This window comes from Opisthocomus hoazin, chromosome 15, assembly GCF_030867145.1.
Source record: "Opisthocomus hoazin isolate bOpiHoa1 chromosome 15, bOpiHoa1.hap1, whole genome shotgun sequence".
NCBI lineage: Eukaryota > Metazoa > Chordata > Aves > Opisthocomiformes > Opisthocomidae > Opisthocomus > Opisthocomus hoazin.
Genome location: NC_134428.1, coordinates 17,608,112 through 17,633,471, shown reverse-complemented (window position 1 = coordinate 17,633,471; position 25,360 = coordinate 17,608,112). Strand labels below are relative to the sequence as shown.

At 39.8% G+C, this 25,360-nt stretch overlaps 1 protein-coding gene and 1 long non-coding RNA gene across 4 annotated transcripts; one reads left to right on the top strand and one right to left on the bottom strand.

The window, feature by feature from the left end:
• On the top strand, positions 1-11,186 carry LOC142363219 (uncharacterized). 3 transcript variants are annotated; one of them, XR_012765589.1, is made up of 4 exons: positions 1-167; positions 716-813; positions 987-3,835; positions 10,895-11,186. It is a non-coding gene; the product is annotated as an uncharacterized LOC142363219 (long non-coding RNA). The 3 variants fall into 3 exon arrangements; XR_012765590.1 differs by lacking the exon at positions 10,895-11,186 and having other exon boundaries at positions 987-3,010; positions 3,728-4,903; XR_012765587.1 differs by lacking the exon at positions 10,895-11,186 and having other exon boundaries at positions 987-4,903.
• A 4,799-nt stretch (positions 11,187-15,985) lies between these two features.
• Positions 15,986-24,260, bottom strand: SMIM10L3 (small integral membrane protein 10 like 3). Its single transcript, XM_075436547.1, has 2 exons — positions 24,055-24,260; positions 15,986-22,572 (listed from the first exon to the last, which is right to left on the bottom strand). The coding sequence occupies exons 1-2, from the start codon at positions 24,238-24,240 to the stop codon at positions 22,552-22,554; spliced, it is 207 nt and encodes a 68-aa protein (XP_075292662.1). The 5' UTR covers positions 24,241-24,260; the 3' UTR covers positions 15,986-22,551.
• Positions 24,261-25,360: the final 1,100 nt, after the last annotated feature.

The following is a 25,360-nucleotide window of genomic DNA, read 5'->3' as shown; positions in this document are numbered from 1 at the left end:
GGCCGCCACACCCGCCGCCGCAGGGTCGGCGGCCGCCGCCGCCCTGCCTCCTCCCCTCAGGGGGCGGCAGCTCCCTGGCCGGGCCCGGGGCGGGGGGGGCCTCCCTCCCTCCCGCCTCTCCTTGCCGGTGTTCCCTTCGCGGCTTCGCACGGCGCGGCCTGGCAGCGGTGAGGCCCCCAAAGCGACTTCCCCGCGGGTTGTGAGGGGCCGCCAGGGCGGGGAGTCCGGCCTGCGGGGCAGGCGCGGGGAGCGGAGCAGCCTGAGGGCGGTGGCGGGCGGCGCTGAGGGGAGCCGTCGAGTCGGTTGGGTTTCGTGCGGTTTGCGGTGGTCGCTTGGGGTCTGTGGTGGCCAGAAAATGCCTGCAGAGCTGCTAACTCCTCTGGAGGGGTCTGAAGGCAGGGGAAGGAGCGGGAGGTGGCAGGGAGGTGAGGGCAGTGCTGGCCCGAAGCCGCATCGTGAGGGGGGACGAGGTGGGCTGAAGTCTGAGGCAGGGTGGGCGAAGGAGCCTGAGGCAGATGATGTTTCTGCATGTTTGCTGCTGATTCTTGCTTGCTGCTTCTTGTTGGGTCTGGTCCAGTGCTGGAGGGGTGCTGGGTGTTTTTGTCCTGAAAAGCCTTCCCTGTAAATGGGACTGTTCTCTGCATGCAGTGCAGGGTTTTGCGTTGTGTGTTGTCTCTCTTGGTGACAGAAGGGATTTGCCTACTTACTGCCCTAGGAGTCCAAGTGTCTGTGGGATTTCTTAAATCCCCAGTGAAGATCTTCAGTGAGATACCACGGGAGTCAGGGTATCAGCAGCCTCCAGAGTCTGTAAAGGTAAGCAGAAGTGTGCTGGCAGAGACCACTCTTCCTTCCTTCCTTCCTTCCTAGCCACCACCCCCTTTATTTTTTTTAAACCTTTGGTGTCAAAATTTTATTCAGATAGGAAGCTGTGGGAGGAAAGGGTCAGCCAACAGGAAAATATCGGGTTTTTCATTTTCCTCTTATAGGCTGGCATGGGACAGAGCACCGTCTAGAAAGCTGTGTCGGGTGCGCTCACCTCTTGACACCGCCGCTAAGAGATGGTTATTACAGCCCATTTTGCTGAGAGCTGAGGTTTGGCTCTGGCAGCTGCTCTGGCGATAAAACGTTTTACCTCATCTAACAAATCTTTAAAATACTCCTCTGTATTTCATATTTTAAATTAAACGTTGTTACAAGTTTGGTAAGTTAGTGTATAAAAAGGATATGGTTACATAAAACAGAAGCATTACCTTGGTAAGAGATGTATTTTGAAGTGTGTCTCTATAAAGTGCAATTAAAGGATGAGTTTAGAGAAGTCTGAATGCAGGTGAACATGACAGTGGACTTTGAATATTGTGCATGCTGAGCAAGTTGTTAATTTACATTAGGGGGAATCTGGTTCATGAGAAAAATTCTAATTTTATAATTGATCACGGATTGTTTGCTTTTATTTGATCTGTGTTGTTTTACACCTTTGTATAAAATATATTCCTTTCTTTTGTTGTTTTTGTTTGCCAGTATCATTTTTTTCCTTCCTTCTTGTATGTCACAATAACTTAATATACTTTTGCTATAAAGAAAATTCTACTGCAAAATAAAAGGTAGTCCAGTCACTAATTCTAATAGCAGAGAAGAGTGAGCTCTGGAGAACAGTCCTCCTCCCACCAATTCAGTGCAAAATTCCTGTTGACTTCATGGAAGCAATACTAGGTTTTAAAGTTCTCCAAATAAATAGCAAAGATAAAAATGGTTTTGTGATGCAAGCAAGATATGAAAAAAAGTCTGTGCTAGTTGTAAGTGATCATTTGGGATATTTTACACAAATTTCATGGTGAAATCAGACAATTCCAAACTTGTGAGATAAGCAAAATGTTCTTTATTAGAACTTCATTATTAACTTGAGCAAGCAGTTATATTTTCAGTATTTTGCTTTATTGAATAGGTAGCTTCATCTGTTGTAACTTTGAAATATATGTCATTAAATACCCTCTCAGGGAAAATCTGTTATTTCCAGTCCTGTTTTAGTACGATGACTTATTAATGATACATAGTACAAAAGAGTATTGAAATTATAGTGTCTTCTTCAAGGCTGCATGTCTCTGAAATGGTGGCAGATATTCCTTAAAACTTGAAATTTTCATACATATTCTGTATATTATAAATAGGCTGACTTTTGCATTGGCCTGATCCTACAAGTGTTCTAGGCATAAAACTGTTAGTTCTGCATACAAGGTGCTGACTGGACAAAGCTGTTTAATCTTCAGGCGAGGTGTGTGATAAGAACTTTTAAGATCAAACCTTTTAACTTGTTGCCTCATTTTCCTGTGTATTTAATAAGTCCAATGTCTGGCTGTAAACCTAACTAGGTCAGGGATAGAATTTTTGAAAATGTACAAAATCAACTGGAGAATTACAGTCATAGATCTACATCACAGCTATAGTAGTTCTACCATAGCACAGCTACTCTATAGGTTTTGGTAATTCAACAGCAACAAAGCGACTATCATTAAATATTGGGTAGTTCCTTACCAACAAAGATGCCAGGTAGCGAGACAGGTTACAATCTCAGGATATTTTAGGATAGATTCCAATACACTATTTACTACTCATGTGAATAATTCTCTCACATCTGCTTTCTTTTCTGGAGCTTTGATCATTCATCTGTTTTGAAATATATACGAGTTTTATTCTTACCTCCATATTAAGAAGAGTTTCAATCAACAGTTTTCTAAAGATTGCTTGATCTTTTTTTTTCTTTCTTGCAGTCCTTGCTGTAGTCATAACTCTATTTCTACCACAAGTATGTTTTGCCAGTTTTATATCTACAAGTCCAACGTTCTGTCTTGGAAGAACTTCATAGTCTGTCGTTTGTGTAAATAGCTGGTCTAAATTTGTCTAATAGCTGGTCTATTGAAATTATTTTTAGGGGAAAATTGGGCTTTCTCCAAAAAACTGCTGTTGGCAGTGTTGATTCCTGAATGACAAATGTGGTTGTTTGCTGGTTTTTCAGGTAATACACTTTGTCATTTTTCTTCTACTTGGATAGTTTAGTATCTGTTTTGATTCAGTTTCCACTAAGTAGTAATTTATCATGTCATTTTTCATTTTAAGGGGTTAGGAGCACATCTGTTGTGACATTTGTCCCTACACAGAGAGTCAGTGAAGAACAACTGAATCCCTTACATCACATTTTTGTGGTCCAAAAGGCTCATTAAATATTAAGCCATGTCATGGATTTCAATTTGAACCAGATTCCAAGCAGTAGTGAATGAAAAGAAAAATTACTCACTCCCCCTTATTTTTTCTTTTTTTTTTTCTTTTTTTTTAATAATCAAAGAATTCAAGAGTAGAAAAGCCCTGTTGGCTATCACATCCTTTCCTCAGTAAAAGTGGATTCCCTTTTTTCTGTATTGCTTTTTATTCATTAATGGAAATTCTGAAAAACATTTATTCATCTTCAGTTTACTGTAGAAAGGAATAAACTTAATCTTACTATGGTAAGTTTCCTCTTTCAGTAATGTAAATGTTTCAGTGATGTAGAATTCCATTTTATGATGATAGATTTAATAAACTCTTTACTTCCGATTAAGAGTGTGAGCTATGATGATGTTTATTACATGGATAGTAATTGGAAAGTAGATAGTAACATTGTATTCAAAGACAAGAAATACAATTCAAAATTTTCTCAGTGCGGAAAGAAATAAAGTAACTGCCATTGTGCCATCAGACTGGACGTCAGTATCAGACACAGGGATATGGAATACTGCACCTTACTGTTTGAAGGAAGAAAGGATCTTTGAAACCCTACTTAAGGAGGTCATCATCCTGGATGCAGGTATCCCCATTTAGGCGTTCAGTCAAGACATCGCTAATTTTAAAGTCTGCTTATTGTGTCTTCTTTTATGTTTTTTTATGAATTTTATAGTTACCCTTAAGGAGAACAGTTAATCTTAAAGAAATGAACATCTGTACAGTCTTAAGAATACATTCTTAAAGAATAGAGATACATCTTAAAGAATAGAGATACATCTTAAAGAATATAGATGTTGTGCAACATTTTGTAAACTAGAATTGTTTGGTTGATTTTACTACTTGCTCACATTTTTAGAAAAATGGTGCAAGCATTACATTTCCTAAGCAATATCTTGTTGATAGTCAGAATCACTGCCATCGACGCTTAGCCATTGTATTAAAGAATACTTTTGTTTCAAATCTAGATAATGAACCAATTTTTATTTTTTAAGAAGCGTTGCCTAATAGTTTCCAGGCAGGAAGGTCTTAGTCCATCATCATGTCTTTTTTTTTTTCCTTGCTTTTTTTTTTTTTTAGCAGTATTTGAATAATCCTGTATTCTTAAACCCCTAAGGCAAACTCTTTGACTTCTGTCTGGCAGACAGGTTTTAGCTATGTATTGTTTCTTAAAATGTTTATGCTGTCACATGTATCATATTTGTCTCAGCTGGAAAAATATGTTTCTTGAAAACGCTGTTTTCTGGTTGGCTTAACGGTTTCTAAAGTGCTTGCACCTTTCATTTAGTCCAAAAACATTTTACATGTAAGTGTTTTATATTGCTTTGGGGAACATCAAAGCTGAAGCTTAGCAAGTCAAACATCTTTTATGGATGGTGCTTTTTTGTATGAATAGGAAGCTCGTTCTCTTATAACAGTAAATAAACCCAAAGTTAAAGATGCCTCTCTTCTAAGAATTTTGCATCGTCTTTTCTCCAGATGAACTTTTAAATTGTATCCTGAATTTTATTTGCAGCATATTCAAAATTCCAGTTCTTGACATATTTTGAGTTGTTGGGGTTTTTTTAAGACTTCTAAATGAGCTTAATCTACTTCTGGCATCAAATATTACTGGTTTTGGAAGTCAGTGCTTGTTTCCATTGTGTAACACTGATAGGGCCACTGGTGAGTCATTGAGTAAAGAACACCAGAAAGTCCCAGTGAGGAAAACCAAATGAGTAAAAATTGTGGAGGTCCACCAACTCTATAATGCTTATGATCTGAAATATACTTTGCATTAGAACTTGTTCTACCTGTATTAATTTTGCATAGTACCAGACACAAACAGGATGCTTTCTGTCATGAAAGCTGTGCCTAAAATAACAGAAAAAGAGGAGCTGGATTCAAAGGATGTGGGCTGAAACAGATCATGAGTGGAATTTTGCATGAAGCTTGAGAGGGCTTTTCTATCTCATGAGAATGAGAGACCTTGATGCAAAGTAATTCTCCAGAGGAGAGTGCACTGATTAAGGCCAGACTGTGTTTCTACCCTGAGAAGTAGCCACACTCTGAGAATTCACCTCTGCTGTCTAACTCCAACTTGGGGTGGTTAAATGTATTATTGCATACTGCACTCCAGTCTCACCAAGCCCTGGGAATCTGGAATTCCTAATTCATCCTACACTGGGAGGTATAGCTGGGCTGTAAACCATGCATGAGTCCAGCTCTAGCTGTATGCGTGTGGCAGCAGTTGAGGGATGTATTGTAGTAGTGCTGATAATAGGGCAGGTCCCCACAGTTCCTTCCTGCTCCCCACCCAGAGAAGCCATCTTCAACAACGCCACAGTGTGACAAGGCTGGCATCCCCCAGTACATATGGCAGCCAAGTGACAGGCTGGACTCGCTCATGACATACAGTGTTGGAAGGGTTAGACCAGGTGCTCTTGTTGATTCACCAGTGAGCATCTGAAATGCAATTGCGTATCTCCATGTGAGCTGGCTCAAATCTTGCTGCTGGCTAGTCAGCAGTGCAGAAATCTGTGTTTAATAAATATGGAACCATAAATTTAAACAGAAGCAGAAACTGGCAACTAAAGATTATGACTTTTAGTGCCCTCTCAGCTGTTCATGCAACTGTTTGTGAAGCCACACTGTAAATCAGATCACTCAATCCAGATTTTAAAAGTTATCTCTAAACTAATCATTTTTAAACCAGAAGTATGCCATTGCTTAAATTCACACTCTGATCCCACAAACAGTTGCACTGGCACAATTGCAACATTGGTAAACTGTGACGCACAGATGGTGTGGAAAGAAGGAAGGCAGGCTGCTGGGTAGTTATTTTGTCAGTGGGGACAATATTCCTGCATGATTCTAACCTTCTTCTGAACCACAGACTCTCCATCAATTTCACTTACTGATCCCTCGTGCTCAGCCCTTCTCAAACTGTGCCTATAGTCAGACTTATATGCTTGTTAATGTCTGATCCATGCAATATTAGATCATCTAATGGTAATAAATATGTCACGATCAAATATGAGCATGTAACTGCATTCCTGTCAAGATTAGCCAGCTGTGAGTTACAGTGTTTGGATGAAGATTTATCCTGGCTTTATAGTGGCAGCAGGAAGATAGATGATACCAAGTCTAACATAAAACTATTAGGAGAAAAAACACTTTCCACTCCTTGCTTTATGAGGATTTTGTTTTTTAAATAAATTTGGTGGGTTGAATTCGTACAAATAAATTTGTGCCAAAACCTAAATTTATTGTATCATGAAATTGCAGTTGTGTACTGGTGAGAGTATGCCTTCAGCTTCTCTTGTAGATTACATGGCTCCTTTTGAGTTCAGGTGAAAAGGGGAGGTGATTCTTTGTTAAAAGGTGATGTGTAATATTTTAAATGTAATATTGTAGGTTAATATTTTAAATTCTTACTGTCTCTAACTAAGAAAGTTTCCTGTTTATTCCAACTGCTGCAGTTAGAAAGAAACACACTGGGTCTGAGGCAGAAAAAACATCACTTAAATCCTTTCCATTTCATGCCTATACACACTGTTTTATTCCTTTCATACATCCTCATGGATGTACGAATAATCCCATACATTTCTGTACCAAAACAAAAAGGTTTTGATATTTTCTTGCTCTAATTGAAGTGTACTTTCAATTTAAAAAGCAGATCTTCACCTTCATTGTCTTTCTCCTGCTGTATTTCTCTTTATTATCTTAAAGAAAGAAAAGCTGTCTCTACGTACAAGAAGATGTTAAGCAAGAGAGAGTCAAAGTTAAAACTTGGCAAGCGTAAAACGAAGAATTTTTCCAAGGAAATGGAGGAGACACATCAAATTAATTCCTTATGTAACTCTATTTACCTCTGCAGTTACGTGAAGGATGAATTTGGTACCTTATACCTCTGTGGTCAGAAAACAATTTCTGTGATCTCAATCGGCACAGTATAAAATAATCGTTCTTAAGAAACAAAATTGTAATTTAAGTCTGATAGAACTGCCCTTGTTATTTTTAGTCTGTTAATATAATTGTAAAAGAACAATAGGTCTACAGAACAACAACAACAAAAACGGCTTCATAAAAAGATTAGTACATGATGATTTGCAGCTTACATCCTTAGTAACAGTTTTTTGTGGGAAAGAGGAATTCATGACAGACTGCTAAAATGGGCAGTGACATCAGGGACAGCTGCTCTTTCTTGTAAGTTCCAAAGGCTTTTCTCCAGTTTGCTGCATTGCAAGTTTAACTTTTTTCCTCTGATCTCATTCTTCTCCCCTGACCACCCATAATTCAGTTCTTTCCCTCAGGTTCCTTTGGGTTCCACTGTGTGTGCAGGGATATCTGTGGCTTCTCCTTACTGCTGAGTTTTCCAGATTTTTCTCTCCAGGCAGAAATATTCAACCTTTTGGGACAGATAAAGGAGAGATGTTTGGCCTCCACCATAATTTCTTTTGAGATTTTAAATTTCAATATGCTTTAATTTGAGATGCTATAAAATAACACATTTTCACTGTGAGAACTCAGCCTCCATGTGTCAATTTGTAGTAGTCAAATATAGTTGTACCCACAGATTATTTCCATTTTAAAAACCTTGTCATGAAACATCAATCCTTGTCTCTCCACCCCACTACTAAATTCAGGAAATACTTTATTGTCAATATGTTAAGATCTTTTAATACAAAAGCATCTGTATAGTATATTAGTGCAATGAAATTGAAGTCAACAGTCTGTCTTTTTTATCCTTACCAACTTGCAACTATCAGTTTTAATACAGAGGAAAGGATCTGTGTATACATGCATATAAAAGATGTGGAAATGCAAACATTTATTGAAAACAGACAAAACCAGGAAGATGATAAAATAGCAGAAGGAAGTGGCCTCAGATATAAAAACTTTTGCTTTGTGTAGCAGAATTTATCACTTAAGAGCTAAGGTTGGCAGATTGCCATGCTTCAGATAAAACTAGCAATTTAGTGTAAAAAACCCCTGACTTAGTGTACAAAATACAATAGACACATTTGAAAAACTAATGTCTTGCAAAGTAATTCAATTAAACTTTTTTTTTTGTTTCATTTTTTTTATGGATATCTTTAAAACCTTTTCTATATTTCCAAATACCAGAAATCTCAGCTGTACAGATGCAAGCTCTGCACTGAGGATGTCTGCATCAGGTGTGCCACTCACAAGGATGTAGAAAATTTCCAAATATGCAAAATTAAACAAAGATGGTGGAGATATATATATATAGCAGAACTATTAAAGCATGTTTCATAGAAAAATGATTCACATATTTAAAATATCTACTGCACAATTTTAATCCACAAAGCTACTCAAGTAAATGTGTACCGCTCAACACTTTCACACTGGATGACGAATATTTTTTAAACAGTATCTTTTCCATTTCTTTAGGTGTTTGTGGGGGGAAATTGAAAGCTTTAGGAAACAACAGTACATTTGTACCTGAAACACTTTTCACATAAAAGTGAGCATTTCAAAAGCATGAGAATCTAGGATATTTAGTTCAGCTGTTGTACCAGCTGAGAACAAATTAATTATTTGCTGCAAGGATGTTTTCTCCTCTCTGGTCTGATAAGGCCTGCCTTCTGATATTCCTGCTAGAAGAGAAACCAGTTCACTAGAAGAAGGATAATGAGCACAGCTAAATTCTCTTGACTAGCACAATCATGTCCTTGCTCTTTATTCCCACCTGTAAGGCTCTTCTGGAACTCAGCATGTATGGAAGACTCTAAACCTGAAAAACAAGATGGCAGATAACTACAATTAAACGTAATTTTTTCAACATCTTCATCACATTTGCAGGATAAATAGACTGTTATCTGAGTACTATTTATATGCTTAAATAAATCTCATTCTCTCACAGTGAAAAGCCTTTTTTAACTTGTTGACAAGAATGGTTATCTTCTTCATAGATTAACTCATTCTGTGAAGTATTTTTAGACATTTCTTAAATTTGAATCTTTGGTGTCCTGATTCCTTCTACAGAATTTCCAGATTTAGTGTTCATGAAGAACAGTAGCCTGGCAGTTCTTTTTCTAGCTGCTGCTTTTTCCTGAAATGGTCTGGACTTTCTGCATAACTTGTACAAATCTCTCCCTTCTATGAATGTTGTATAAGTTGGGCAGAGAGGAACCTGATGAGGTTCAACAAAGGCAAATGCAGGGTCCTGCACCTGGGGAGGAACAACCCCATGCATCAGTACAGGCTTGGGGTGGACCTGCTGGAGAGCAGCTCTGTGGACAGGGACCTGGGTGTCCTGGTGGACAACAGGTTAACCATGAGCCAGCAGTGTGCCCTGGCTGCCAAGAAGGCCAATGGCATCCTGGGGTGCATGAGGAGGAGTGTGGCCAGCAGGTCGAGGGAGGTTCTCCTTCCCCTCTACACTGCCCTAGTGAGGCCCCATCTGGAGTACTGTGTCCAGTTCTGGGCTCCCCAGTTCAAGAAAGATGAGGAGCTACTGGAGAGAGTCCAGCGGAGGGCTACAGGGATGGTGAGGGGACTGCAACATCTCTCCTACAGGGAGAGGCTGAGGGAGCTGGGCTTGTTCAGCCTGAAGAAGAGAAGGCTGCGAGGGGACCTAATATATACTTACAAATATCTGAAGGGTGGGTGTCAGGAGGATGGGGCCAAGCTCTTTTCAGTAGTGCCCAGCGACAGGACAAGGGGCAATGGGCACAAACTGAAGCAGAGGAAGTTCCGTCTGAACATGAGGAAGAATTTCTTCCCTCTGAGGGTGACGGAGCACTGGAACAGGCTGCCCAGGGAGGCTGTCAAGTCTCCTTCTCTGGAGCTATTCAAGACCCGCCTGGACAAGGTCCTCTACAGCCTACTGTAGGTAACCCTACTTCAGCAGGAAGGTTGGACTGGATGACCCACAGAGGTCCCTTCCAACCGCTAACATTCTGTGATTCTATTTCATTCTGTTTTAGTAAAGCTGAATTATACAGATAGGAGTTAAAAAGAGATGAGTTCTTCATGTTCTTCAGCTAAAATAATAAAAGGCTGTATTGAGACTATTAGAAAGGAGATAGTGTTGTTTTTATTTGATTATGAATCTGCAAGTAATCACAGATAAATGCAGATAAAGCAGTCTTCTCAGAAACCTAAACTGCTAATCAATTAAAGATGTTGTTCCAGAATGCTGACCATGGGCAAAAGGAATGAGTAAAGCAGCATCTTTATCACACTGGGATTTCGGAAGATTCATATTAGTTCCAGAATAATAGAAGAGTATGCTTTTACCATGCTTAGTGTAGCACTTAGGGATGTGTTTCCATTCTTTGCTACTGGACTTTTTTTTATCATTTAGGCAAAGCGCTTAAAAAGAAATTTATTCTTGAGCTAAACAAGCAAAGATATTCGTGCATGTGTGTGTTTATATGTAAATATTTATATATGGTTATATACATGCAGTCAGAAAACTATAATTTCATATTCTATGCTAAAGAAATGGTCTTTTATCTCTAGATCACAAGATTAGAGGTATGATGGGAGTATGATGAGCAAAAAGACTCTCTAAAGGCTCCTACAAAGCTGGGTGCATGTACACATTGGTTTCAGTCCAGTTTTGAACAGAGGCATGTCCACTCACGTTCAGTAATTGTTGAATAACAGGAACTCTTTTTTGATTTCCTTACAGAGCCCATTAGTGAATGTTTAGATGTAGACTACAGGTCCGAGTTTGGAGTCTGCCTGATTAAGATAATTTCTCCTCCCCTTCTGCTAACAATCAGCAATTGTTCAACACTTCTGTAGTACTTCTTTAATAAAGCCACTGCTGTGAACAGCAAATTGAAATAATGTCATGCAAAATTCTCCCTGAGTTATTGAATTTACTGTTGGAGTGTCTTCTGTTGCAAGTAGAAATTGCAAGGGGACACTCTGTTACTACTCTGCTGATATCTGTGTCAGTCACAACACCCGTTAGAACAACTGGGGGAAAATGTGGATTCTTGCTTACAATGACAAGAAATTATTACAACATAACAACGTTTGTCAGATTAATTTGAAAGCAGAATTTGTTGTGATTTAAACTGTGAAAAGAAAGAGCTTTGAAAATATTTTTTTCATACCCATTTCTTCTAACAGCCTGATTTTTTGTAAGGACTTTCTAATTAATGTAATTTGGTGTGACTTCATTAACTCATTATTTCAAGAAGGTAGTCCAATATTTTTTCTTGATCATTAGTAGTAGATAAAAATATTAAACTTCTGTATCTTTAACTGCAGCACCAACATCAAGCAGCTGAATTTAAACAAAGTAATGCAAGACCCAGCATATCACAGGTGAACAATGAGTAGTCCAGAAACAAAAAAACTTAAAATTTAATACTCCAAGAAAAAAGGAGAAACAAAACAGTTACACTTACTTTGCATAAAAAGCTGTAATAACCTTGTTAAAAATGACTTGATGTAGTTCATGTGAGAATACCTAAAATTTAAAAACAATAGTGACTAAAGCTGTGTTAAAATTCTTAGCAAAAACTTTTATCAATTTAGTAATTCAAATAAAGTAGCAAATGATACCATTTTATGAACTGGATTTCCTAGGAGTTTCCTCTGTTTTAGAAGACCATCCAGTATGCTGTAACTTTGGACACTGTGTATTTTATTTTTATAGTTCTTAGTTGGTAAATGCTGACTCTTTGTTTCAAAATAATACACTTATATTTTAAGATTGTTTTTCTATGAGGAGTACAATATTTGGAAAGTTTGCAATGAATTTCAAAGCACTTCAGGAACATGGTATTGTCTCCATTTGAACTGCTGGGAAGATTCACATTGAGTGTACTGTCAGTAGGCCTGGACTTTTAACCTGGCCTAAATTTAAAGACATTCCCATGAACACATGAGTCCAGACCTTGCAGTTTGGCTCACACAGGGAGATCCTCATGCTTACAGAGCTCTGATTAAGTCAACAGGGCTAGGCATCAGTACTGATCTTGTGTGATTGGATTACAGGATTAAAGCTGTGATTTGTCCTACTAAAACCACTTTAAGTTACTTAAATAGATAAATCCTACTATCAGATTTATTTTCTTATTGATTACACTTTCTGAAATGCAAAAAAAATGCAACCCAAAACCTTGCTTACTTTCCCCACATTTTGAATGGACTAATTCACCTTCTAGTGCTGCATTATCATAAGGTGTATGTGGGACTGGAAGGACAACAGAAATAACTCTGAGGGAAAAATAGTAAAAGTATAATTTTCCTTTTCCATAAAATGGATGTAAAATATTTGTGGTTTTTATTTCCTCTGAGCCATTTCCAGTCCTTATTTAACCCCACCCCTTCTGTGGGATCTGAACTATTTGACAGAGTTCCTGTTATAAGGGAAAATCAGATTATATCTATGTTGCCTCTTGCCTCATGTTGTAATTCATATCTTCTCATCCCATATTTCTGGCAAAATGATCTATCAAAATTAAACCACGAATATGTTCAAAGCACTAGGTTTTTTTTTCTTGGTTGGTCCTTTTTTTTTCCCCTGAGTTTATTCCTTACCTCTCAGGTTTTATGTCAGGTTGAGAAGAGTCATTATCTATCACAGCTAGAATATCTGGTAGGAGGCAGCAGTGCAGTTCCTTCCCAGGCAGATCAGCTGCTGGATTTAACAAGCAGATATGAGTAACAAAGATTTACCAGAGGTTTTTTTCACTGATACAAGCATTCTTTTATAGTAGCTATAGTAACAATAGCAATATACAAAATGGAATCAAACCTTTGGACAATGCTATTTCAATAGGGGCCTTCAGAAAAAACACTTCCTTTGTGGAGAAAAGAGAAACTCCTAAATAATCCGTTCAGGAACATCTACAATGCCTTATGGATACTTTTTGAAAATATATTAGAATTACTTGTAAACTGAGCAAGTAGCAAAGAAGCTTGATGACCTGACTGTAACAAAACATCTAATGATTAAAATCTCTACAGAATTCTAACTTGCTGGCATTGGCAAGTAAGTAGTTTAGCTAGACAGAAAGAAATCAGAAGGTACATTTAACAACTCCAAATGTGTTATTATAAACCAGAAATAAAATGTACGGAAGAACTCTGAAAATTGTGTTTGACAGTGACAACAGAGACTAGACAGCTTTCATTTTAACCAACAGATTGTTGGGAGCACACGCCGTATATTGAAGTGAAGGACTTGAAACCTGCTATTGTCTGTACAGATGTTCTCACTCAGAGAGCAGCTAGCGGGAACAGAAGATAAAAGAAGGCTGTCCGACTCTGAAAAATGTTACAATTTTCAGTCTATCTTGACCAGCAAATCTAGTCTTTGTGGTAGTCTCTGATTTTCAATGTGACAGAAAATTCAACATCTACAAACCTGACCTAAAATGACAGTCACCTGAAAGTGTACAAGCAAGCCCTTAGAAAGGTGCTATACAGTATCATAATAATATTTTCTGGGGTTTTTAATCTTAAATGCTTTTATTTCAAAGGAGGGGAGCAAACACCAGAAATTGGAAATGTTGCAACTATTCTAACTCTGGAGCAGGTCATACATGCTTACAGTCAGTGTGTGATACTTGGAGTGCAAGGCTAAGATCTGAGAGGCAATTTAGGAATCTCTGCTGCAGAAAAGATTTTTTTATTATATGAGGCAAGACAGGATTGCTGACCTCAGAAGGGTTATTTGTGAATAACTTCCAGCTAAAGTGGTTAAGGCCTCCAGCCGCTCGCCCAGAAGAAAGAGTATCAAAAACATCCTGCTTGTCATTGCTGCTGGCTTTCTCTTCAATGAGCAAGAGGTGAGCATTTGACTTCTGTGTTGGTTTTGGTCCTTCGTCCTTGGGAATACTTTTAACAATGCATGATACTTGAAATAATTCCAAAATGTGATTTGTTTTTTTTTTCTTTTCTTTGAACTATGAGGTTAAAAGATAAATAGAGGAGTATTTTGATACATCTAGAAAATATTTGTGATAACAAATAGAAATGGTGCTTTGTGATCCTTGAGGGACTTATAATGTGCTTTTTACAAGCATGCTACAGTTCTTGATAACAAGACTCCCCTTCAGTGTTTTCTTTATTAATGGAAGGTAAAGCACTCCATCCACTTCTAAAAAATATCTCCTTAAGAAATGTGAATATCTTCAGCAGAGTCTTTGGTATTTGTGTTTGGTTTGAGGTTTTGTTTATTTTAATTTTAAGCTGCTATCATGTATGCCAGAAAAGGCACGAGCTAAGAAACATACTGAAGAGGTAAATGTTGTGATGGGTCTAACTTGCTAAAGGGCTCCTCTGGCAATCTCATAGATTTGCATAGAGGAAATTTGGGCTCCTGTACAGAGGAGCTGCTCTCATAGAATTCTATAGTATGAGATGAACAGACTACTGCAAAGTCATAGGCCACCAACTTAAATCTGACTTCATAACACTTCAGATCCTCATAGGAAGAGATTTGGATACGCACATGGTAGCAGGTCTGTTCCTGAGTTTATTTGCAAAAATATTCTGAGTTGCTTGAAGTTCCCCATGTACTGCAGGTATCCTGCCCATTTATATAAATACCTCTAAAACTACTGATAAACCATCTGAAAGCAATGACAACAGGAGTAATTAAGGCTAGATCACATCACTGTCACAGGGAGACAGCTAGAACATCGTGGGCAGCCAGAAGTTAGAAACTGTTACTTGAGTGTGCACCATGCAAATTCCACAAGCAAGGCGGCATCGACAGTGAATTGCAGAGCGCATTGATGGCACTTTCTTCACTGTAGATGACACACGCTGAAACTTCACGGCCCTTACTAGATGATTACATCCATTTTCCTTCCTCGTCCCCCTTTCTTTTTTGCTGTTTAAATGCATGTTTTGAGGGGAAAGATGCTGTCAGCATTCATCATTAAGAAAAATAGTACGTGTTAATTTTGTAGTCAAGGTATCAGCCTTTTCTTCAGGGTTGTCAATACCATTTCTTTTCAGAATAAATACAGCACATAGCAATAACATGCTTCCCCAAAAATGCACCACCTGTGGTATCGAGGGACCCTGAGATCAAACAAAAACTGCAAGCTAATGATGTCTTTTGAGTCTAGAATCAAAAAGTCACCTGATAGCGACTTTCAGAAGTGAGGGGTTTCTGGGTTTTTTTAAATATGTTTTTTAGTGCTCAACATTAAGCAGAAGATACATGTTTGTTCCACTCGTGTAATATGAATATTTTATTTAGCAAGAATATATCTGTTAATACTAAGGTGATTTTAACCCTGAAGAGAAACACCCAGCGCTGTCCTCCTGACTTACGCAAGAGAGTTGCTATGGCTATTCTACATACTTAGCATGGTTTGCCTTCCCCTTCTAAAATGAAACTATGTCACAAGATTAGAGCCAGTTAAGTTAGGAAATACCTTGGAATTACATTGAATGTAACTGGTTTGTTAAGGTGTGTCACAAAAAAAAAAAAAAAAAAAAAGCATTTAAAAAGATTGCCTATGAATGACTGTTGGTGGCAAACAATGATTCAGCTACCCTAGAGCTCAGGTAACAAATTTTCAAGGCCAAGCATAAATGCTCTTTTATTCTCACACAGGTTTTAAACTTGTTTGGCATTCAGTAAATGCACATCTCTCAAATTGTGTCTCTGAAAAAAATCACTCACTGTCTGACTTTATATTGCCAGAAACATAATCTCTTTAAGTACATCTGTACAATTTATACAGTGAAAAATTGGAACAAGAAGCACCAAAACTAGCTCTTTTGTTGAGCAGGCAAAAGATCATTTTTTAAAAGATTTTTATTTCTGTTTTTAAATAGCTTGATAAAACCCATCAACTGGTATTCAGAGTTCAATTGTAAACAGTTACAATACGTTACCGCTGTGTATTGATTTTGTACATTAACCTATTTGCAGTGACAATCCATGAGACAAGTCAAAGTCAGCATATTTATAAACTGAAATGCACTGTACTAAGAAAAAATGATGCCATAACTGAAAATGCTTAAAAGACTGATGTTTAACTCCCTCCTGTGGTGTAAGTGAGCAGCATCACAATCAACAGCTTCCAGAAACTTAAACAGCACTATATTATTCAAAAGTCTGTATTCATCTCATTAGGACAACAGGTTTCAAGTTTACTATGGAAACTCCTCTCACAAGTTAAAAAGTGTTACAATACATTTCTAAAATACATACAAAGTTGTAAACATCTGCCTCGAACAAACAAAAACGGTTTGTGCCAGCCTTCATCTCCCACATTGCAATAAAAACAAAACACCCTAAGGCCAAAGACCAAGGCCATAGACTAAAGTTGTCCTGCATGGGTAATGTCACAGTTCACAGGAAATCTTGTAAGTGTCAACATTTAAAATTAGTGTTAGTCACCAGCAGGCAGTGGAACCCATTTTCAAGAGTTTATGGAACACTCATCAACAAGTGATGAATCAGGCACTACACATTAGATTTACCTACTTTTAAAAACAAAAGCTTAAATTACATCTCAGTATTTTTATATTTGATAATAGGTAAAACTGACTACAAGCAGAAAATTAAAGAACACTGATACTTTTACAAGTTTGTAGTTTAACCATTTTTGCTATCATGTTTGTACAGATCTTCCACAAAGAAGGAAGAAAAGAGATTTGCAAAACAGACTATAAACATATTGAGATCACAGAAATAAACTAGATCTTTTCAAGGCAGATTTTCTTTCTGGAAGTCCCTCAGGCCATTTTCAAAAACGTTTTAGCTTGTAAATTAGTTTCATCATTAACAACAAAATAACCCATCTACTCTGAATCTTGTATCACCAATTCCAAAAAGACTAAGATAATTGAGATTTTGGAATGCAATACAGGATTAATTTCAAAGTACACACCAACAGGATTTACTCAGTGCAGGCTGGTAAAGGACAGCATCATTCTGGCACTTCCATATTTTTCTTGTTTTCACACCATCAGCAGACTGATATCCACATCCTTGTGTTTAAGTATGTGAGCTGATCATCAATATTAGTGTTTTCATAAGCAACAAGTTGTTTATTTGAAAGTTCTGTTGAATGCAGCTCTTCCTTGAGGATTAGAGGCTTTGTAGTCTGAGATAGCAAAAGGGGATTCATCACAAATATTTTTTTAAATCCTAAAAACTCTTTTTCTCCCCCCAGTTATTGACTGCATCACAGAAACAAGTGTCAGAAGATATTTTATTCTATGCACTCTTAGGGAAAAAAAAGGTTTCAAAATATTAAGAGTACATTCATGTGAAGCTTTCAGAGAGTCATACTAATGACTTAAAAAACTGAAAAGTATTGAAGCTAGTGTAACTGTTCTTAAGTTTTCATCTCAATGTACTTGATAAGCCCCAAATTCTAGCTGCAATTCTCAGCTCACAGAGGTACTACAAATTTGAATTAAATATTAGATTTTAATCAGAGTAGCAGTTTTGAAGGGAAAAAAGCAGAAATATGTCACATTGACTACCTGTTGCTCTGTCACATATACCACTTGTCATACGCCCTAATGACAGACTATGGATACTTACATCTCTACATTGTTTCTGTCAATTTGTTATTCATACAGGGGTGTGTTTCTGAAGTGGAACAGAGTATCGGCATATGCTTACACTGAGAAATGATGGGGAGTGAAGAGAAGGAAAATATAAGTAAGACCAGGCCACAGAAACAAAAGGAACAACTTGACAATAAGATGATACATTAGGAGAGTAGGTACAGGCTTGCTTCTTCCAAAAATTAAAAGGATGTGTACCTATAAGGAGGGGCAAAGGAGGAGAAAAGGAGAAAGCAAGCAAGCTTTAGCAAAGTTTAAGAAAGTGCAGTCCTTAAAAAAAACAACAAAACCACAAAAAAACACAACCCAAACAACAAAGCACCAAACCCCAAACAACAACAAAAATAATCACCCCAGAAAAAAAAAATACACCACCCAACACTGAAAAAGGAAGAGGCTAAAAAAATGTCACAGATAAAACTGTCTCACAGTGCATGACGATGCACAGATGATTTCCAAGATTGCGCTAGCTAATATCACACTGAGAAGTACACCACCACGTCTACTGCATTTTGCATTGTAATGTCAGAAAGTTAATAAGCATTTGCATAAGCATTCCAACATCATACTGTAATAAAACACTTTTTATCTACATGCAGAGCTCTGTGCACACACATTTAAAAGTATATTTTCTTTTTCAAAGCAGTACACCATATAGGAAGTTTCCACTCAAGTGTACATTTCTGGGAAACTACTAGGCAGTTCTCTAAATATTGGATATTTTCTTACTTAATTTGTTTTCTAATGGCAGAAATAGAATTCTTTGTTATGTAGTGCAGGAAGGATCCGGACACTGATCAATGAAATTTTAGAAAGCATGAGTTGTTTAGTAGAACCCTGACATTTTGCTTAGAAATACCTCTTTCCAACACTAACAGGATAGCAAGATGAGAGAGGAACTGGAAATAAGAAGGCAACTCCTGGTTCAGTATAAAGGTCCCTTACCCCTACTAAAAAAAAAGAATGTTATTCTTCTGTTCTATAATAATCATCTGTCTCAGCCCTAACAGCACATTTACTCAGAAAAACAGTTTCCACATCTGACTTACTGAAGCCATGAAACTCCATACAAACTGGTTGTTAGCTGAGACACCTTCCATCTTTTGAGATGAGTCAATATCAAAACACCTGTAGGAAGAGAACGGTGGCCTAAACCATACAGTGTTTGATTTATATGTAGTTTCAAAGGATTGCAATCCTTCTGGTTCACTGTTCTTGCCCAAACAGTAAAAGCCATTTGAGCATTGTTGCCACCAGTCAAACAGTTCTATTAGCACAAGAACAGCACTTCCAATTTATGACCTCCCCAAGCTTAAAGTGCAGTATATTACATGAAATTTTAACATACCAAACTATCCTTTTATTTGAATTTCAGAAGGAATGTTCAAGTTAGAAAGTTACCTTTTAGGTTTTAAGCAACAAAGTCCAAGACAAAGTACATAAACTATCTTAAAATGGATTAAATCCACTCACTTAAGACATATTCTTTATCTCTTATGTTCAATATACATATAGTACACAAAAAAATCCATCATTTCGCTTAGCTGTATTGTATATGTATTTAAAGTGATCCTGTAATAAGTGATTAAAGGCCACTCACTCAAAGCAAATTTTTTGCAAAACAGGACTGTATTAGCTGGACTGTGATATATAACATGATTCGAAGTTCCAAGATCCTCTCCTGCATAGGCTTGTCATCAATAAAGAGACCCTTGGCAACCCACTGTACCTGCATTTAAATTCTAATTTACAGGTGGTTTCTCTCATGTTGCACTTCCCCCCCCAGCTTTTTTCCCCCCCTTTAAAGTCACCATAAAGAACAGGTGCATTACAAACTAGACAGATGCATTTATGCTTTAGCTGCTCCTCTTGATCATTAACCTGACAATATTACCTACAAGTTTTTGTTGTATATAACTATGGTTCCCTAAATATGTGGTTCCCAAATCATGTACAACAGAGTAGAGAACGTTCCAGGCCAAACTGTTCAGCTGAACAGGCGAGGTCTCAAGCAACAACTACAGATACAACTGTGCCAATTGATTCTTTATCTAGGAAGTTCAAGCACTCAGCTGTTGATGCAGGATTGTGTTTATGCGTAACTTAAAAATAAAAAAAGCTCACTATACAGGAAAAGAGTATTTCTTCACCTATATAGCTAATTATAGAGATTAAGATGCAGTTGCACAATGTTTTCTTTAGCATTCAAGACAGCTTAAACAGGCTTCAACCCCTCCCCACCTTCATTCCTCTACCCTCGGCTCTGCCAAGTATTTTTACAGGTCAACTCCATGCAGACAACAGCTTAACACCATAACTCAAATACATCACACAGTTTTGGATAAGTGTCTTTGTTTCTGGTATTTGGGGTTTTCAGGCCCACATCGCTTCGGCAATCTTGATCCACAAGAACTTGTGTTAATACCACTGCAAGGGTGATAAACTGCAGCAGCGCAGATGGGAATGAATAATTTGAATGGTTTGACTAAGAGGAAACTGTTGCTGTCAAAATAATTACTTACAATTTGTAACCCATTACTATTTTGAGGGTTTTGGTAATTTTGTGACAGGTAATCATGTGGTCAAAAGTCTAGAAGTTAAGCAATTAATAAAAGTACACACCAGGGAAAAAGTTATTGTCTAAATGAAAGTAAATGGCTTTTTATCTCCTCTAACATCCAGAAGAAACAGCCAACCAATAGGGATAATAAAAACACAACATATCATTTAACATAAAAAGTAGTATATCTTACTTTCAGCACTGAAATAGGTAAAAAAAAAAAATTCAACATTTCTCCCCATAACACTGATAACTGGCATCTCATCTTCATAATCGAGGACTTCTCTATACAAGTGTGCACCACATTAGAAACTCCACTGTCTTTCCAAATGGATTCAGTGAAACTAAATGCAACATCGCTTACTCTGTTTCAACATGAAGTAAGCTGGCTAGCAAAAAGGATACTTGCTGTGTAAATCACTGGCATGACTTTACAATAAGCCCTCACTTTTAACTCAGAGCAAAGGGTGAGCTGAAAATGCATCCTGTCTCACCCCACACCCATATCTCCCTCTTTCGGTAAGCCCTAGAGCACATTAAGCCCACCTACACCAACTCCTTTGTTGAGCGTTTTGGACACCGAGTTCAAACTTCGACCTACTGCACAATGCGTTTCTCCAGCTATGTGCCCATGGGAGCATATTCCTGCAAATTCTTATTCACAAGCAGCTCTATTGATTCCAACATGCTTGCTCCATTCTTTGCCAGACCCTGTTATCAGAAGTCTGTCCCAAAGCCAAAGTCAACTGGGCCAGAAACAATTACTATGCTTCAGTGATAACAATCACTTTTTCAAGGAAAGAAAACATTCTTTTAGAAAATCATTTACAGTGCCTATTGTAGCGCAATAATGCTCATGAGATATTGTTAAATTAGAGCATTACCATCCTTAAAAGGAACACTGCTGTGAATTATGCTGTATTGAAGACCACCCTCCCAACAGCTTTCCAGTTCAAAGTGTTTTAAGGCTTGATACATTAGTTACTGTTGGATTCAGAGCAGGAATTCAATTCTGCAAGAAACAGTTTCATTGGAAATGGTTGTAAATAGTAGCCAGAACACTCAGCTAATACAAACCCTAAAGAAAAGGATCTGTGCTAAACAATCAAATTGAGTTCTAGTCTAGTGTTAATGGCAGACCTGCAGAAGTCCCAAGAGTTTTGAGATTAAGAAGTTCTTTCCGCTCAGATGCGGATATTCCTTACAAAAAAGTCCCTATTATTCCAACAGCCAGTTTTACTTCTCACTAAAACCTGAACTGTAACCTTGTCTCTGTTTAGTCAATTAACTTTCTATTAACGTTAAAAATATTATTAAAATCTTAATACTCTTTCACCTTCACTACTGCATACCAGAGACCTGCTAGTGCAAAAGCTAGCACAGAAATTACTAGCTGTATGATGTGAAAATTATTAGTCACATATTGTATATTTGAAAGCAAATTGTATCCAAGTGTTTGCTCTGAAGACACAAGGTTTAAGTAACAAAGAAAAAAAAGTGGGTTCTGGTTGTTCAAGAGTCCGTATTCATTCCGTGAGGCAACTGGAATAGAACAGAGATCAGCAAGTCCATCAAGCTTCAACTCTTCAGGAAATGCAAGCTGCAATTTATTCTCTTTGCTGCTGCTCATTTCTAATTCCAGAAACTGCAGGTTTGGATTACACAACAAATTTCCCAGCCAGAAGTGTGCAAAACATACAAAGTTATCTCCTCGGCAGCAAGAGCTAAAGTCTCCAGCAAAACTACAAACTCTCTCCAGCCAGCCCACTACTGAAATGCCATTAATGCAGTGAGAAACCCTATCAAAACTGTCTTTCCCAGAAGAAAAATGCAGATTAAATGAATCCTTCCAAGGAGCAGCTGCACTTGAGTTCCTCCCTGCTGATTCACTCAAACTCAGAGGCATCTCCTTGCCAACAGAAGGCAGAGGTATAGTATTAAAGAGAGAACAATTCCTGGTGCTAAGATGAAATAATTCTTGTAAACTGCTATTAGGATTTTGAGAGTTGTTCAACACGGAATGTACATGTATCAGGTGAGCTGCTGCCTTGTGATGGTCTGGGCCACTGTCACATACTCGTTTCTGGTTTAAATCTTCTTTCTTCATAGTCCTGGAGAAGACGAGCACAGCTTTGCTGTTTCCCACCAGGCTGAATTTGAAGCAGAGCGCGATTGTCTCCAGTTGCAGCACACAGCACAAGCAGCAACCAAGTCACACGTCAGTGTATCTCAATATGGACCTAAAGAAAAAGAATGCAGAAAGTTATTACACTAGTAGCCCAGTTTCTTGCTGCCCAGTATGTAGAAAAATAATTTTAAAAAACCTTTAACACAAAGAAAAAGAATAACCCAACTGCAGAAAGTAACAGTAGTCCAAACACACCCGTCTCGCTACAGGCTGCTTGAACGCATCCAAAGGGGTAGGAAGTAAACCCAAACATAAGCTTTCTTCTGGAGTTTCAGCTCAATCTGCGACAAACTCTCTATGGTGAAAAGGCAGCAAAGTGAGTCAGCAAACGAGCAGCTACAGAGATTTGCTGCGTAACAGTACCATCTGCCTTAACCACTAGAAACACAGACTGTAACTGATTAGAGGCTTAACACTGAAGGCAAATATTAAGATAATCTTCCTGTAAACAGAAGTGCCTGCTGAAATCAGCCACGCATCACTGGAAATCAGCAACACGCCCTGCACAGCTTCCCCAGGGGAACCGGTCTGACTGGCTGCACCAGCCCTGTCCGAGGGCAGTAGTTATATTGTAGTCAACTGGCAGGCTAGTGTGGCTACAAGAGAACTATGATGTACACAGATAACAAGCTAGGGGAAGACCTTTTTAGCCAGCAAGGTTACTAAGCTACGGGTACAGCTCCTAGCAGCGTGGCTCAGTTTCAAGCTTTGGAACTGTAGGAGTCCCAAAAATAAAAAGATGAGACACCGCATTTTGACCTCTTCCTGTTTCAGCTTAGCTTTTACAAGTGACAGACTGCAACCAGTCCTGTCTTTCAGCACTTGGCTGCTACCCAGATGTCAAAACTTTCATTACAGCTATGTTTATAAGGAGGAATACAGCGTCTGGTCTCTGGCTAGAGCTGGTGCTTGCTGTGATAGCCCAGAGCCTGCTCCTGTTGCCAGCTAAGTTACAAGCAAAGCTTTGATTTCATCACAAAACCGGTGAAACTTCAGCCCTACAGAGAGCGAGAGCTCCCAGCGTCTTTAGGTCAAGGCTGGTTTAGGGAATTCCACGTTTTGTAGAAACGGGCTCCAGACAGGAGACGCAAATTAAATTTGAACCATCATTTTCATGCAGTTACATTATTATTTAAAACCATCTCCACATTTCTCCTGCTACAATTGGTTTTGACTTAAAAAAAAAAAAGAAAACTGATGGAGAAAATTATTTTATTAGCTCCTTAGGAATGCACCAGCAGAACACCCGCACTCGCAGCTTGCTGCCTGTCCTGAAGCTCGCTACGGCTCGGAACACGGGTAAGCGTGAGCGGCGGCTCGCTGCCCGCGCCCAGGGCACCCGGGCGAGGCGGCACCGGCTCCCGGGCACGGGCGAAGGCAGCCAGCCCCCGGCGCCGCCCGCCCCGCGCACCGCCCGAGCGACGCTCCGCGGTGACACCGCCGGCCGCCGCGGCCCCCCCGCCCCGGCCCCCCCACCTCCGCCGTTAGCCGGGGGCGGGCGGGCCGAGGCCCGGGACGCGAGCCCGCCGCCCACCTGCAGCCGCACGTTGAGCATCATGGAGGCGACGATGTAGAGGTAGGGGAAATTGATGCGCAGCTTCCAGGCCAGGTCGAAGAAGATGAGGAGGGTCCTGGTGAGCCCCTTGCAGAACACCCCGTAGGACCGGGCCGCGGCCGACTGGGAGAGCCTGGCAGCCAGGGCGGACAGACCCGCCGCCATATACCCCCGCCCGCGGCCCCGCCGCGCCGCCCGCGCCCCGCAGCCGGCCCCCCCCCCCCCGCGCCCACCGCTGGCGGGGAGGAGCCCCGCGCCGCCGACGTGCGCCCCTGCGTAACCCTGACGCCGTGCGCCCGCGCGCCGCGCTGACGCGCCAGCCCGCCCCGCCGGGCCTCTCCCCGCTGCGCATGCCCGCAGGGGCGGGGCGGGGCGGGGCCCGAGACGGGCTCGTGGCGCGGCTGCCCTGAGGGCGGAGCGCGGGGAGGGCGGGAGCGCTGAGGCGAGGCGGGGCGGGGCGGGGCGGGGCGGGGCGGGAGGAGGGGGCGCTGTCCCCTCAGATCCCACGGCCCTCCCCGGTCCCGCAGTCCCGCGCAGCCGGCTCCCCGCCGAGGCCCCGTCCCTCCAGCCCTCAGCCCGCGTCGGGAGCCTGCGGAGAGTTGCTGTCGTTCCCGAAGTCCGTGTCCAGCCGGGCTGGCCCCTCGCAGCTGCGGACGAGCAGCCTGAAGGCTTGAGCCGGGTGTGCGCGCTGACCTCGTCAACACAAAATAGTGGGCCGTCGGTATTGATAATGATTTCTGGGCTTGGGTGGGGGTTTTTGTGATTTTGTTCTGGTGCTTATGCAGTTAGGTGGTCGAGTCCGCAAGCCAGCTACTGCCACAAGGAAACGCTGCCTATGCTTTTCAAGCCAATACTTCAGTTATTCTGAATTTAAACACAGTGTTCAAGTACAGGTCACACCTAAGAGCTCCAAAAGGTTTCGCAAACATTTCCTAGGAAGCTCTGTGAGATAAATTAACATTGTGACATTTGCACTGTAGGTAAGGGAAATCGCCCCAGAAGGTGAGCAGATGACCAACACCATTTATGAAGATTGTTTTTTTTTTCACCCAGAACAGTTCTATGCAGTTTCCGTTCAATCAGCTTTTAACAACTGCAAAATGAAACAGAAAAATCAGTATCTTGATCTAAATTCCTTGTAAAATACTACTTTACTGCCACAGAATGATGCTGGCGCACAGAGAAACAGCGATTCCAGAACAAAACTTGACGCTTTCCCAGGTCTACCTGCAATCCCTTTGTCTGTAATCCATAATAGATGTAATCCACAATGTAAAACATAATA